This window comes from Notolabrus celidotus, chromosome 20, assembly GCF_009762535.1.
Source record: "Notolabrus celidotus isolate fNotCel1 chromosome 20, fNotCel1.pri, whole genome shotgun sequence".
Classification (NCBI taxonomy): Eukaryota; Metazoa; Chordata; class Actinopteri; order Labriformes; family Labridae; genus Notolabrus; species Notolabrus celidotus.
The window spans coordinates 10554531-10570255 of record NC_048291.1 but is presented as its reverse complement, the minus strand read 5'-3'; the positions used below and the strand labels follow the sequence as shown (position 1 = coordinate 10570255).

The following is a 15725-nucleotide window of genomic DNA, read 5'->3' as shown; positions in this document are numbered from 1 at the left end:
AGATGTATTTTCAGTCAAATAACTTGTACAAAAATGTCATGTAGCCTATCCAGGGACTAAAGATAAATAACTATAAATTATAATATATTAATAATGAATTAAAATAATAAGCCTTCCACCTTCGATTTAACGGATCTCTGACCGTTGCTTGATTTACATAGAAAAAAACTCAAAATTTAAAAGACTTTTTTGTATGAATAAAAATGTTCAATTAGTACCAGCAAAATAACATTAAATATACATTATATAGGATCAAAACTTTTAATACTGTCATATTGTTGGTTTCATTGACTAACTAGCGTTCTACTGTGCTTGTTGACGTAGCTATTATGGTAAATACTCATCACATTTGTTGTTCCAGCAGTCTACATAATTTATAGACCTTCACAAATTAGGAAGCCCCTAATGGCTACAGTTTTGATTATTCACTGAGCCAACACCTCCTCTCTTTGCTGGTCCGGGTGTTGCATTTGTTACGGACAAATTAAAATTTCCACTTGGTCTGCACACTGGAAAATCTGTGTTTTCTCAAGGTTGCATCACCACTAACACCCCTGAGTACGGTGCAGCTGTACATGTTGGCTACTGATGCATATTTTTTATTTACCCACTGTACACGGAAAATAAATGCCCATGGGAAAAGCTCAGTGTGGGAGAAAGTCTGAAGGATACATATCAAATTTCCATCTGGAAAATTTGCATTCTGCCTTCACATCTTGCATGGCACAGGATGTCATGCAGACAGACAGTGTTTAGTAATGTCAGCCATGCATTCTTTGTCTATGCTAAACACATGTACTGAATTAAGTTTTTAATAAAGATAGAAAAGCAACTTATTCAATAAATGTCCTGTAAATTATTTGCTCTTCAAAGCTAGAGTTGATAGAAATTTTATAAAAGTATTTTATGAAACTGATAGGGTTCTTGTGGAGGCTTAAGAAAACCAAATTTGAAACTTTGGAAGAAGTTGAGCATATGATTCTTTCAGAAACCTCCTTTCTCCGTTCGAAAAGTCTAAGTTTCACAAACTTTCGTGTTACGGATGTCTGTTTTTCTGTGTTAAAGGAAAAAAAGACTGTATCAGCCTGTAAGTTATATGAACAGTGATGACTTTCTTACAGGCTGTCACTATGACAGTCAATATCAAGCACTGAAAAATTACAGTTAACGACATCCTGAATCAGCTGCTGTAGTTTTCACTGTTTTTCCAACACTCCCCCTGTTTGGTGTCTTCAAATAAACTTGTCCTCCAACTGTGCTAGAATAAGTTATCAGCACGCTTGGCCCACACACATTTTGTTGCAAATACACACATTGTTCTGTGATGTCTACCAGTCATCAGGGTGTTAAAGTGGTGTTTGATAGGGGACCTCTCCAGCCAAACACACATAAAATCTAAATCCACAAACACACATGCAAACTTAATGACCTGCTTTCAGCACCAACAAGGCCACAGAAAATACGTAAAACCACACACAGGTTATCATGAAAGACAGATGACAGTTTTTTGAATGTTAAATGATTTTGTTATCATTTTTTAGGTCAAAAGGAAATTGAATTAGACTTTCTACGTAATTGTGCAACATAATCCTAATTTTATTGCTTTTTTGGCTAACATCTGAAAACAGAGGGCTATAATTTGTGGCCTCCTGCCATCAGAGCTTTTTTTTGATTAGCAGAGCAGTAGGTGGTCTGGTTTTTCCGGTCCTGGCACACGTGTTTGTTTTCCTTTCATCCCAGCCAAGGAAATCCTTTGTAATATAATCGGTAGTCTGTGACACCTGATGGATTCAAGTTCATTCATATAAAGTTCATACCTTGTAGTGTATACATAGAGCTTACTGTGGTTTCACTGTTGAAACTGTTGCATAATATCTTTAGATAACAAAAATGTTTTGCTGCACATAAAAGACTGAGAAAAAAAGCACACAGTGAGATCCTTGATGGCTCGTCTGTCAGACTGTTGCTAACCTGTACTTTTATTTCCTCCCTGCTTTGTTCCCTGTGTGTTTCAGGTGTAGTGCTGATGGAAATCTCAGAGGTCCATAGGAGAGTTCATCTTGAGCTGGAAGAAAATGTAAGTGCTACATGTGTTTTTATGCTTACATACACGCTTGCTGAATATAATTATGTAACCCTAACTGCTGTCTTGATTGCGTTGCGTTACTCTCCAAACCTGTTGTTCGGAGTGTTTCCCGACAACCGCAAGCTTAGTGAGCCTCAACTCACTAAACACTGTTTAGTGACACACACATAGTCAGCCTGTAGCTTTCTCTCTCTTCCTCCCTCCCTTGATGGATAATCACTGCCACCACCTCCTCCTCCTCCTCCTCCTCACCTACATTAAGTAGCTCCAGAAGATAAAAAAGACACAAAGAATTTGTGTGACGAAGGGAACGACAGGTTTAGGCTCCAGAAGCACCTGTTGGTGTGTTTCGTTGATGAGAACAGGAGGCAGGTCTCAACATGCCTGAGAAAACACCAGCTGGAGCTGTTACAGGTGGTGCATTAAGAAACTACAGAATAATTAAGGCGTGCTAACACCGCAGTAAATCCTAAAAAAAATATTATTTCCATTTTATTTATTTGACGTAAGACCAATATCACATGGAGCATAAAGGGAACGTACAAAGTACACTAAATAATTGCACTAGGTTAGGCTATATCTCAACAGTTCTTCAGAAATGCACATAGGTCATTATTAACTGATATTACCTGGCGTTTTTACTCATTACCATATGTTACATACTTGATTCTGATTGGACAAACTCCATAAACATGTGATAGCATCTCAATAACAATAATAACACCAGGGACAGGCTGATCACTCACGTCAGATTAAATCAGTCCACAGAGAGAAGCTGGCACATTTCACCTCGGCCTGTTGACACTGGCAACTGTGGTTTTGATATTTTCAAAACAACACTTATAACTCAGGAAGATTTGATACGAGGATGACATGAGGTAGAAAAAAGCTGCAACATTTTACTTCATAAATAGGGGAGTCATTGGCCTAGAGGTCTTAGCACACGCCTCATATACAGAGGCTATAGTCCTTGTTGCAGTGGTCGTAGGTTCAACCCCCTGGCCTCTATCATTTGCTGCATGTCTTCCCCCACTCTCTAATACACACATTTCCTGTCTCTCTCCAGCTTTCCTATCCAATAAAAGCAAAGATGCCCGAAAACATACCAAAAAGAAAATTTATTTGACATCATAGAAGCTAAAGAATTCAAATAAATATCTTGAACTTCATGCATAACGTAGTCTGGAAAAACACCCCAATCTTCTTTCAAGAAAAGCTGGTGTAAATAGGTTTGTGCCACAAGCACACCACACGTCAAGTGAGATCAGAGCTCCTGGCCTTACCAAGCCCAGGGACAAATTCCTTGATGCAAACTGTTTTATATAGAGTATTTACTGCCTGGAATATGCTTCCCATCGCTAATACAAAACTCAAGAAGAAAATCTCTTTTAAAAAAGTCATCAAAAGATTTGTTTTAAGTTTGAGATAGACTCAATTATTATCTGTTGTGATCTTCTGACTGTTTCTGTATTCTTTGTATTATTTTCTATTTCTCTTTTAGATTTTTTTTTTTCTTCCCGGGTTGCTATGGCTTATTTCAAGTTCAGCAATATTTTATCATATCTTTTAAGATGTTTTGAATTGTGATTGTAAATTACTGTTTTTTATTGTTATGTGTGGATCCCAGGAAGACTAGCGACCACGTTGTGGAAGCTAATGGGGATCCGAAAAAATTATAAAGAAAGAGAGTAAATGTTGCCACTTAAAGTGAGCTCAGTGTCTTGCAAGTATAATTCCCACCGTGGTGTAGCAGCTAGGGCTATCACCAGTAGGTTACTGGTTTGACTCCCCACTTGAGAACAGGGGACGCTCTGTTAGCGGTGGACTGAAGCTCAGTCTGTAGGGACTTGGCTAACAAGAGGGTTGCCGGTTCAGTCCTGGTTTGGAACAGAGCACAGTATGTAAGTTGAAACTGGTAACTGGAGAGCAGCCAGTTTAATTTATTGTCAAGGCTGAGTTGCCCTTGAGCAAGGCACTGGATCCCTAACTGCTCACTCATTCAGGTGCCGCCCCCTCACTCTGACATCTCCTCATGAGTGCATGTCTGTAGGATCCTGTTTGTGTGTTTTTACTGGCCTACTGTATGTGTGTGTGGAACATTCAATAACAGAAAACTGAATTTCCCCTTGGGGATGAATGAAGTCTTCTTCTTTTGACTTTTTACAAACACTGCAACCTTGATTTCTGAAGAACTCACTTGGGATTTTTCCTGTTTTATGACAAAGATGAGCAGACATCTGTTGGATACAAAAGGGGCATTTAGACCAAGAGTTCTGGGGTCTTTTAGCCCCCAGAACTACTTTACCCTGAACTAAAAGGTTCCTCTGCCCCCATTGTTGTCTGCGTTTCGACCACTGGCTGAAGTCCCAGGTAGATTGTGCAAATCAGGCCAGTGACGTACGGTGAAAAAATTGTATATTAAATGATATTTTGAAATCTTAATAAATAACTAAACTAATATGCATTCCGAGGAACTCCCTCTGTATTTCGACAACTGTGTAAACTCCACAAACACCGTCACGTTCAGCCGAAAGTCCCAGGACCTTTGAAAAGTACTACCCCCCAAGCAGGGGCTTTTCAGGGGGAGATTAACTACCCCTGAGCTAAATTTAGACCCTGGTTCCTCCAATCGAAACACATGCAGTTCAGGGGTAAAGTTCCTAGTTCCAGGGTAAAGTTCCTGTGGTCGAAAAATGCCTAAAAGTTGGCCTGATGGCAAAAAAAAATACCCCTGATTGGTTTTCACAGCAAAGCGTGCCATAGTCTTCGATAATTTTGTGCACACCAAATAAAGTCCTCACTCCCCAACTTCCAAATTAGGGACTAGTTTGTGTTGGTCCATTTATACAATCTCAATAAAACCAATTTAAATTTGCCGTTGCTGCATCACAACATATGGGAACGTCCAACAGGGGTGAATACTGAAGGAAGACACTGATCATTTTCTGTCCATCCACAAAAAATTAAACTTTTTAAGCACAGTTTGTAACATCAGTATTGTTGGTATTATCGTCTGATTTCAGACAATAACAATATGAGTCTTCTGCTTGTGAAATAATTGTTATTAGAGTTTGAAAATATCGCTCAGGGGTCTGAAGGATGTGCAGCACTCCTCTGGGCTTTGTTGCTAACAGCATCATTGAGTAGGATTATTCTTAATGGACTCTAGTGTGAGTCACAGCATTAGTTCAGTTCAGTTCAGGGGAGATGACGGAAGAATCCTCTTTGACCGGTGAGGGTGTGTGTTGTGTGTTTGACGCGTTGGCAGTGGTGCCTTTGTTCATAGTGGGTGTTTCCTAACTCCCTGGTCCTCTACATGTGGGGCCTGATGCTCCATCACAACAAGGCTGAGGTGACGGCCGCGCTTCGACACCCTCACACTAATGACAGAGAAGCTGCAGAGGACGAGAGATGGAGAGAGAAGCTATGGGCATTCCCACGCTTTGTTTCTGACTCATTCATGAGCAGGGCCTTGTCTGTCGCCCCCGCACACACACGATACACACTAAGTGATCACTCTCCATTTCTCGCTGCGAGACTTACAGTATTTTTTTTCTTTGTTTGCTGCTGACAGCGAACTGACAAACTGGTGCCCTCCATCCTCCCATCAAGTTTCTAATCACTAGTGTGTGTTCTCCCCCTCTCCTCTGTCTGCTCTGTCTCCTCCTCTCCTGAAGTTTAAGAGGTTTCACAGAGAGATAATAGGCGAGCTGGAGAAGAAGACTGACATGGACGTCAAATACATGACAGTGAGTACTTTCTCTGTGTATGTGTGCTTCACTCAGGAGAAAACACATAGTTTTGTTATGTTTTTTAGTACATTTTGCAGGATTTTGAAGAAGTGTATCCATCAAATGAACAGACTGTTAGTCCTAGAAGTTTCTTTTTGCTGGTTAAAGGTTCCTCCGGCCCTCTTGTCATAAATATCAAAGAAGTACGGAATGCATCTCAGTTTTCATTTGTGTCATCTGAAATGGCTAAAATAGATGTCAACTTCAAGCTCCAGCATTGACGTACATCCTTACTCTTCTCTAGGCCACATTTAAGAGGTACCAGATGGAGCACAAGATGAAGCAGGACTCACTGGAGAGATCGCAGTCAGATCTGAAGAAGCTGAGGAGGAAGAGCCAAGGCAAGAACGCCAACAAGTACGAGAGCAAGGAGAGCGAGGTGAGACGTTAGACTCTAAACACACTCACAGACATATGACACACGCACACAAACACACACAGGTGGGATCATCTGTGCATAATTACAAAGACATTAAGAAACCTTGACACCTGACACCATGTCAAAGACAGTGTAACAGTAGTTGAGGATGATGTGTATAGTGTCAGCTCTGTGCACTCACGCAGGACCAGATCCATGTTGGGTGTTTTTCCCACTTCACAAACACACCTGCATGCAGTCCTTTCTCGCACCAGCCTCTTGTTCCGGCTTCATGCACACTTACAAATGTGTACACTCACACACAGTAACAGGCAACAGAACAAGGAAGTAGGAACCTTAGTTGCCAGAAGAAACTACCTTTCAATATCAATGCAACACAAAAACAAACACAAAGCAAATAATGCCAATGCTAAGAAGGAAGTGCTGCACACTCTCCAAACACAGCAAAGATTATGCTCCTGAGGTATGTTTGTTTAAATCAGAAGTATCAAAAGGATAGAGTAATGTTGATTTATATCTATGAAATATATCCACTTAACAGATTTAGTATCTGCGTTTGGTTGAACCCTTTGAACTATGCATTAGATATGAGTCCTCTGGTGTGTGTGTGTTGAATGGGGATTTTGCCTACAATGATGTCACTGTTTTAGAGTATTTTCCAACACCTCATATCCCGTGAATTTTACGACTTAAGCTCAGAAGTTTTTTAAGTCAGTGTTCAATTATAATTGATAAAATAATTGAAATTAGGAGGCAAAAAATATCTTATAATAAAACTTCTACTTTCACTTAATTTTGCTGAATAAATCCATAAAACACAGTGAACCAAAAGTATTCTCGATGTAGAAACCAAGCGGCAACCTCAGGTCTCAAAATATAAAGCCCATGCGAAAGTGTTATGAACTGCGATTCATCAAAAAAAAAAAATTTTTTTGCTGCAATGATAAACATGTTTACAGCCAGGTACAAAAAACGGCCTGGGTCTACATAGCTAATTTCTCTACACACACACTGTACGGGGGGAGGGGGGTTTCTAACATGACGGTTCAGAAGATATTAAGATTGCAAGTTTTTGCCCAAATAAGGACATGACTGACTTAACTCAAAGGCGGGAACACATAGCTGTTGGCTAGGTGGCTCAAACTCCGCCTCTTTACCTCACACTAAGTTTGGTTGAGTTCAGCATTACCAATATGGCTCCCGCTGATGATTGGCTTCAAAACAGCGCTCAGGAACAGATGGGTGATATCACAGAAATTACGTCCATTTAATATACAGTCTATGGTAGAAACGTCAACATTTAATTCAAATATTTCTTAATACTTAATAAGTTATTTGAATACTAATCATTTTAAAAAAATTGAGCTATACTCATTTTAGTAATCAGAGTATGAAGCGGTTTTGCTTCTTTTAGTTTCCTTCATTTCACACATATTCACATTTTTGCATCTTTTTATGAGATTTCTTGTGTTTTCTTCAAATTCCTCTTGTCAAAAATCTGTAAATAGAGGAGATGTAAGCTTTGTGAGTAATGCCCGAGTCAATCTAGCTTTCATTTTAAATCATTTTAGGCAGGATAAAGCAAAACATATTTGTGGCTATATTACATTATACAATGTTTTAGACTGTAACGTAACATATTGACCTCATCAACAAACCTGCAATATGAGGACACAAAAGGTTAGCCTCCGCTGTAAGAGTAATGACGTTTTAGCTATGTAGGGTTTTTATTTTTAAATGATGATGATGATGAGCAGCATCATGAGATCTATCATTTCTAAAGGGATGATCTCATTTATTCCTCTGTCCCTCCTCAGTCTGTTTGTCATAAGGATCAATCATGGCCACTTTCAGAAATGAGTAAATCTGTGTGTGTCACAGTTACCACAGGTGGTTTACCTGAGTATGCACATTAATCACAGTGGAACATTATGTCATTACAAACTGTTCAACTTTATGACAAACACTGCAGCCACACCCTCACAGAAAGAAGATTAATCTCGAAAGCAGTTACCAGAGCACTGTTACATAAGCATCCACCCAGTCAGGCAGCCTGTTCACCTGTGTGGGCTTTAGTGTTTTCTGTCTACATGTACAACCCTAAGCCCCAAAGCCAGGCAGAGATAAAGTTAGAGAGAGGAATACATTATTTATTTGACTTTTTTCTATGTTTTGCAGCTGGATAAAAGGAAAGACAAACCCTCAAGTTTATACATTTTTGATGATTAGAGGGTTGAATTGTAGAGATGTCACTTTTACGAGTAAAGATGCTGTGAACCAGAGTGAGTTCAAAGAAAAATGACCATATCAGATTTTGTTATGCAATATTATTTTAAAAGGGAAATATTTTTCCGATTTTTAGCATGTTAAATTGAAGAATTAGCTACTATTCTCTGGTCCCAAGTGAAATTTTCGTGATCTTCGGCTTTAGGTCATTAAAAATATGACATTTTGAAATGTCCCTTTGGCTCTGTGAAGTTTTGGAGGTCATTTCTTTTTCTTTTTTTTTTTCAATACTTTATTTTCATTATTTTGTTGTATAACAAGACAAGAAAAAAGACAGACAACCTATAATAAAAAGGAAGGAAACAAATATTGCAGGTCATTTCTTAGCTGGTGTTGGAGATTTTATATGCTTTATAAGATTTATGAGACAGCCCACTTTTAAAAAATGGAAGTTGCAGCCCTACGTATATTTAGTTTTTAGCTTCATTTCAGTGTATTTTTGCAAAAACAGAGAATGTGAGAAACTAAAGTAATGACCCTTTCTTTCCCACCAACTTTTCTCCTTCTCAACTTTGCAGTTTCTTAGCTTCCCCATTCCTCAGCACTCCTTTCCCACAATCTCTCCTTCCCTCCTCCACCTTCCTTTGTTTCGTCCTCCCTTCCCTCCTCTCCTCTCCTCCCTGCCTTACCCCTTCCACAAAAGCCATGACTCAGAGTATATCTGTTCCCTGCTGTGCTCACTTATTTGATACAAGCCCAGGTATTAGGATTGAGACACAAAGACGGGCTGGAAAGACAGACAGAAGGACAGAGTGTCAGAGCTTAGAGGCAGGAGTTTACAGTAAGGGTGATTCAGCAGAGACACTGAAGAACCACAAAGGCAGCTAGAATGACGTCAGCAGTAGAAAAGAAAGACGGGCTGTTATCAAACCTGTGAAAGAAGTGATTGAAAGACTCTCCAAAACTCTAAAATTAGCCCAAGTTTCACTCTTTGTACATACATTTAATGGAAATAGATCATTAAACAAAACATTAGCGTGAGTATGAATGCTCTAAAATGTCAACGAGGAAAGAGCAAATTAATTCTAAGAATTCTGTGTGTGTGTGTCTGTAGTTTTCCATAGCAACAAGCCTCCTGCAGTGTTTACAGATGTAAAGTGATGAAGACAGGGTGTGTGTGTTTGTGTGTGTGTGTGTGTGTGTGTGTGTGTGTGTGTGTGTGTGTGTGTGTGTGTGTGTGTGTGTGTGTGTGTGTGTGTGTGTGTGTGTGTGTGTGTGTGTGTGTGTGTGTGTTTGTTTGTGTGTGTGTGTATGTTGAAATGGCATATTCCCCTGCATTTTTCTTCTCCCTCATCCACTTGTTAGCAGAAATTATTCCACCCACTCGTACAGTTCTGCAAAGGTGTTCACTCTTTTTCTCTTCTTGTCCCTCCATTAATACCACAACACTCAGTTCATCTCTACCGGCATGAAACCGTACAGTGTCTCTTGTTCCCAAAAAGAACAAGAATAGATCATAAGAAATTCAATGAAATAATAATTACCCCTCAGTGTGTCTCGGTATGCTAAATTAATGTAAGTCTCAGATAGCTCTATGTAGATTTAAAACTGAAGCTGTGAACATGCAGGATGAAAAAATCTCTATTCTTCCATTGAATTTGGACAGCTTATGTTTCATAAACCTTAATCACTGTGGAAGTGGGCACACACACACAAGCCTTGTTTCCACTCCTACAGAAACAGATGTATCAAGGCTGAAAAAACAAGGTTTCTGCATTCTCCAGCGCTCATTACAGCCATCTGTGAAAAGGGGTGCAATTAATCTGATTGTGTCGCATCGATGAGCTTCCCCTACAGCACCAGAACAACTGCTGTTGCGCACCGCTGTGGCTGATTATAGCACCCATACTACTAACATGAAAACCACCTGTAAACATCACCACAGACACATCTCGGCCATCTTTATTGAACACCAGTAAGATGAGTCTTCTATTGATATTATATTGAAGAAGAATTTACAGTCAGTCCACTACAACAATTTGAAAATCTGCCAGATGATCTAAACAATGTTTTACATTAAAGTTAATAAATCTACATCTATCAACCTCGGCTACAACATCTCTATAAAACTGTTTCTGTGTGCGTTGGTCTGGAGTCTGTGTGGGGTGCACATTCCTGATTTATAAACACAGTTTATGTGTGGTAAATGTCTGTTTATGCACGTATGATTCATCTGCACCCTGATGTTTCCACTGCATTTATAATCAGCTGGTCTCATTGGAATATGGTTTTACATATTTTCATACGTGCATTGAGGAAGTGAAGGAATCAAGGGAAGACCGTCTCATTTTATTGAATCCTATTTTCCACTAAAACTTCTCAACTAGAAGTTGCCTCATGTGTACTGTAACAGACTTTCCAGAGTAGAGGTACCTGAAGAGTGAACCATAGATACAGGGAATAGAGGTTTGAGAGAGGGGACTGGTTCTCACTATTGGAAAAAGGAGACTGCGTCAGCTCACCTGCACGCCAGTCTGCTGGGTTGCCCTGGACGGCTTGGCGGTGAATGGCGAGCCCAAGTTTTGTTTATGAGTTCAAGTTTCTTTTTTTATTTGTCTGGGTTACATTTAAAAGATAAGGACAGGTTCTCCAAAGTTCATGGTTCTCAATAGGTTGGTGATTCTTGTCATAGTTATCCAAGCCTGCGTTCTCATCCAGTCACAGCTGCAGCCCTTCACCTCAGTCTTGTGACGTCATTTAAAGGAGACCAAGCACCTTCTCTGTGCACACCACAGAAAAGAGTGAGTTTAAACTATCAGACAAACCAGACACGACTGAACCTGTTCCCTATTTCCCACATAAGAACCAGTCCAAGTATGCAGTCTCCTCAGGAAAAAATAGTGTAACACCATTTAAAATCCTTTACTCTGATAAAAGAGCTGAATTTGGGTTAAAAAGTCACGTTTCTGTGTCTTTGAACTCTAATTCAGATCATTTTATTTTGAGAAAGAATCTAAATTAACATCAGACAGATTGCTGGTCACTTTCCTCTTGTCTATCCGCCAATTTCCTTTATACCGCAATGCATTATGGTATTTACAGCCGTTGAACACTACCTTTAACAATGAATTATGGGATACAATGAGACACTTTGTAAGGTTTATTTATTTATTTATTGTTATGGTTAATAGTTAAGTTTTATTTTCACAGTGAACAAGCATAAACAAGCAGTGGCATCCTGAACAGCAAAGACTACATCAAAACTAAACACGATACAATTTAATAAACAACAAATAAATTAAAAAAAATAAGAATTTAATACAAATAATAATAATAATAATAATAATAAGTATTATTGTTATTATTATTATTATTATTATTATTATTATTATTATTATTATTATTATTGTAATAATAATTATTATTATTATGATAATATCATAAACAACAGTGATGCACAGACAGCTTAAAAGTTGACAGTGTTTCTCATTAAATTCTACTACAGTACTCCCACAATTGTTTACATTATTTTATTGTTGTTCAACTTCAACGTCTTCAGTCAGACATTAAAAATGAGTGACATTGCCCCCATTTCCAGTCATGCTCCGCAGCCTTATCTGGAAGCCTGTATGATAATCGTTCTAGGGTAGAAAGCTGACCCAGAGAGGTGTATTATGAGGATAAAACTTGTGCTGAGGAGGCCTCACTTTATAAGGTTTGATAATTCTCTGACAGCTTTTAAAAATGATGAATCTCTAAGTGAGGTTGTTTTCAGCAACTAGCTCTTTTGACAAACAGCCTCTTATGAAACTCATCTCACGACATTTTAATCCGTTATGTTCTTAAATGATCCTCTTTGTGTTGATTAGTCTGCAGCAGAGCTTCTCCCTGCAGGGTGAGATGATGGGATTTTGCAGCTAGATGCAAACACCTGGGGGAGTGAGGTAACTGGAAACTACAGATCAAAAAGAAGAGAAATCAAGCTCCAAGGCAGTCATGGAAAGCAAAGTGCTATTTCTGAATTTATTTGTAAAGGTGTGCATGTTTGTTCCGGGATTTTGCATCCACTGGTCTGTTTACATGTAGCCACAAAGGTTAGCCTGTTATCGAGATCTCATCAGCTCTAAATGGACGGGTTCATGTGAGGACTTCCTGGCATAAGAGAGAGAGATAGGGAGAGAGACAGACAGTGTCTTAGTCAGACGGTACTGTTTGGACAAAGATGATATCACTTCTGCAGAGTCACTTAGCCTTTATCTCCTGGTGCATACACTGTCTACATTGGTCATGTTATTTGATATTTACCACTGATTCCACTGCTTTTGAGGGGAAAATCTTATTATCCCATCATCATATCATCACTGATTTTTATTGGTGATCGTCTTCAGCTGCTTCTACAGAAGTACTTCATCAGTTTTGTTTGTCTTCATGAGATGTTGCAAGTTTACCGTGGGTATTTTCCTCCCACAGGAACTGATATACTAACATTAAGTGAAGTCATCAACTAGAAATTTCATTTTTCTAGGTTTTAGTGACACTCCTTGTGAATGTGGTCAAACTTGCTAACCTTAGATAACGGCTCTAACGTTCATCCATGCCAAGTGTTTCTAGACATTGCTCAAAAGATTAGATTCTGATTTTGTTTCTCACATATACTTTATCCAACACAATTTCCTGGTAAATAAAGCCCTGGGCTATGAAAGGCTTTATCACTAGAAAACGGTTGTACAAGCTGAATAGAAGAAGGTGTGTGCCGTTGTATTAGCAGCCGTTATGGGCGTGCTAATCCCAGCCTGTTGGATGATGATGACATGGATCTCACGTGAAGCTTTGACAGAAAATCAGGGACTAAAGACTGACTCAGGTTTTTGGAGAGGAGTGGTTCTTATTGTAGTCTGTACTGCTCCTCTAGAGAGAATGTATGAGTTATGAGAGGGTTTGGTTTCACTATGAAAACTTTATTTTATGCAGTGAAGATTTTTAAAAAAGGCATGAAAAGAGCCAGAATACTACTATACTCAAATAAAAATGTGGTGGTGATATTATAAAATATTTGCACTATGACTTTGACAATAGTAATAACTCTAAACGTATTATATTGAAACACAAACTTGATATAAGTTTGTTGAGGCTTTGTGTTTGGTCTTTTTTAACGACATTAGAGTCAATGTAAAACTACTACCAGGAACTTTTAGGCAAGCGCTAGAGTCTGAGAGAGATGAACTGAGAGATCGAGACAGAGGAGGGAGGAAGAGAAGCCGCCTTGATCCCACCCTTCTCTTCTCCTTTGGCAGACTCTTCCAGAAAGCTGCCCTTTTGCTGAAAAATGCCAAGCGCAACACATTCCAGCGGCCACACAAAGACCCCCCCTCGTCTCAGCTGCACAGACACAATCAGACAAGGGATAATTACATACAGTAATTAGGCCGGCTGGTGCAGACAGGGACCCTCGGATGGCGTGTTGGTATGTCATATTTACGTTATTGGTAGTAGCAGAATGAAAAAGTAAACACTGCAGCGTATAATCGCAGTGTTTTAAACATGGCGGGTCCAATGAAAATGCTACAAATACCGGACCAATCAGAAACGTGTAGCTTGCAGGCCCTGCCCCCCCAATGGCCCAGGGACCTTCAAAAAGTACTACCCATGGCAGGGGCTTTTTAGAGGGGAGATTATCTAGTGGAGGAACCTTTTAACCAGTCGAAACGCAGGTAGTTCCGGGGTAAAGTCCCTAGTTCCGGGACGAAGTTCCTCCTGTCGAAGAACAGCTTTTTTAAGGGTTAAAAGGTTCCTCCAGTCCATTTTTATCTGCACTGCATTTTAAAGCACCAAAAATATGATTTGAATTATTTTGCTCAAGTTTTAAAAAGTCTTTTGTGTCCCATCTTGCCTCAGCCCCCACATTCTCTGTAATACCATTGATGGGAACCCTTTTAGGCCTAGAGATTGAATGTAGACCCAAGTCCAACCAGGGACAACTCACTCTCCAAAAAGTCTTCTGTTCCTGGATTAAGTTCTTGCTGTGAAAATCAAGGAAGATGAAAACGAAAAGTTTAAGGGGAAAAACGAAAGTTCCACACTGGAGAGTACCGTAAATTCCAGAATATAAGCGCACCTGTATATTAGACGCAGAGAAGAAAAGTTTGAGCTGTGTTCCTGCATGACGTCCCTGCACTCAGCAAAGTCCACAAAAAGCAGTGTCTGTGCAGCTGTGTAACTCTATCTGGTACAGTCTGTTTCATGTGGAGCCGGTACGGTATGGTAGTAGAGCTCCGCCCACAATAATGTTTACAGTTGTTAGGCACTAACCTATTCGCCAAGGCTCACGCCCCCATTTCTGCTGGTCATGTGTTGTCTTATATCGAGGACTGAGGAGACTTTTCAATCAAACCAGCACTGCACAATGTTTATCTACTCAACAGTATGCCACTGCATTCTTAAACTCGTGATTGTGATCTACTTTGCATTGAGCATGCTTTGCATAGCAAATTGTTTGCTTGCTTCTTCGTGCTCCTGTATCTCTGTTTTATACTGGTGTATTAGTTGCACGCTGTGTAGGAGGCAGCTCACTTTTCAGATGGCAAAAAGTATTAAAAGTAAAACTCCAAATGTAACAGTAATTGATCTCACATAACTTTCACACTTTATACAATGCACACACCTTCAATCCTCTCTGAACCCTTTTGACCTTTTTATAATCCCAGCCTGTCTGTGCTGATAAGACCTCCTCTCCCCGGAGCTGCTGTCCCCTCTTCCTTGTGTCAATACATAAATCTATCAATACTGTAAACGGAAGCCCAACAATACCTTTCCCCCCTGCTCAAGAGAGATTGGGAAATTAAAAAGGAACCTTTCTCCTTTTGTAGTTTTTGCCTTTGTTGTGTTTTTGAACAGATCTGCTGTAAAGAAGGATGAGATGGCTGCAGAGCATGTGGCCAAGCAGATAAGACACAACAGTGAAATCGAGATGGTGGTTTTGAAGACAGACGATCACAAGAGACCGATTTTTTATCGTTTTTTTCTTTTTGTTTTTCAGATTGACTACAATTCTGGTGTTTAACTCTTCGTTTTGTGCTTTCAGTGCCTTGAGACGTTGACAAGTCGTCAGATGGACATGCAGTTGTTCATTGCAGACGGCTGTAAAGAGGCTCTACTGGAGGAGAAGAGACGTTTCTGTTTCCTGGTGGACAAACACTGCATGTTCTCCTATCAGTTCGCTTCCTTTCACGACAAGGTAAAACAC

At 39.6% G+C, this 15725-nt stretch overlaps 1 protein-coding gene across 1 annotated transcript in view; it reads left to right on the top strand.

The window, feature by feature from the left end:
• Nucleotides 1-15725, top strand: part of baiap2l1b (BAR/IMD domain containing adaptor protein 2 like 1b) — a 48600-nt gene that overhangs the window by 12603 nt on the left and 20272 nt on the right. The window contains exons 4-7 of the mRNA XM_034712283.1: nucleotides 2016-2077; nucleotides 5764-5835; nucleotides 6122-6256; nucleotides 15564-15716. Of these exons, the coding sequence (XP_034568174.1) occupies nucleotides 2016-2077; nucleotides 5764-5835; nucleotides 6122-6256; nucleotides 15564-15716 (422 nt within the window). The remainder of the gene's footprint in view (nucleotides 1-2015; nucleotides 2078-5763; nucleotides 5836-6121; nucleotides 6257-15563; nucleotides 15717-15725) is intronic.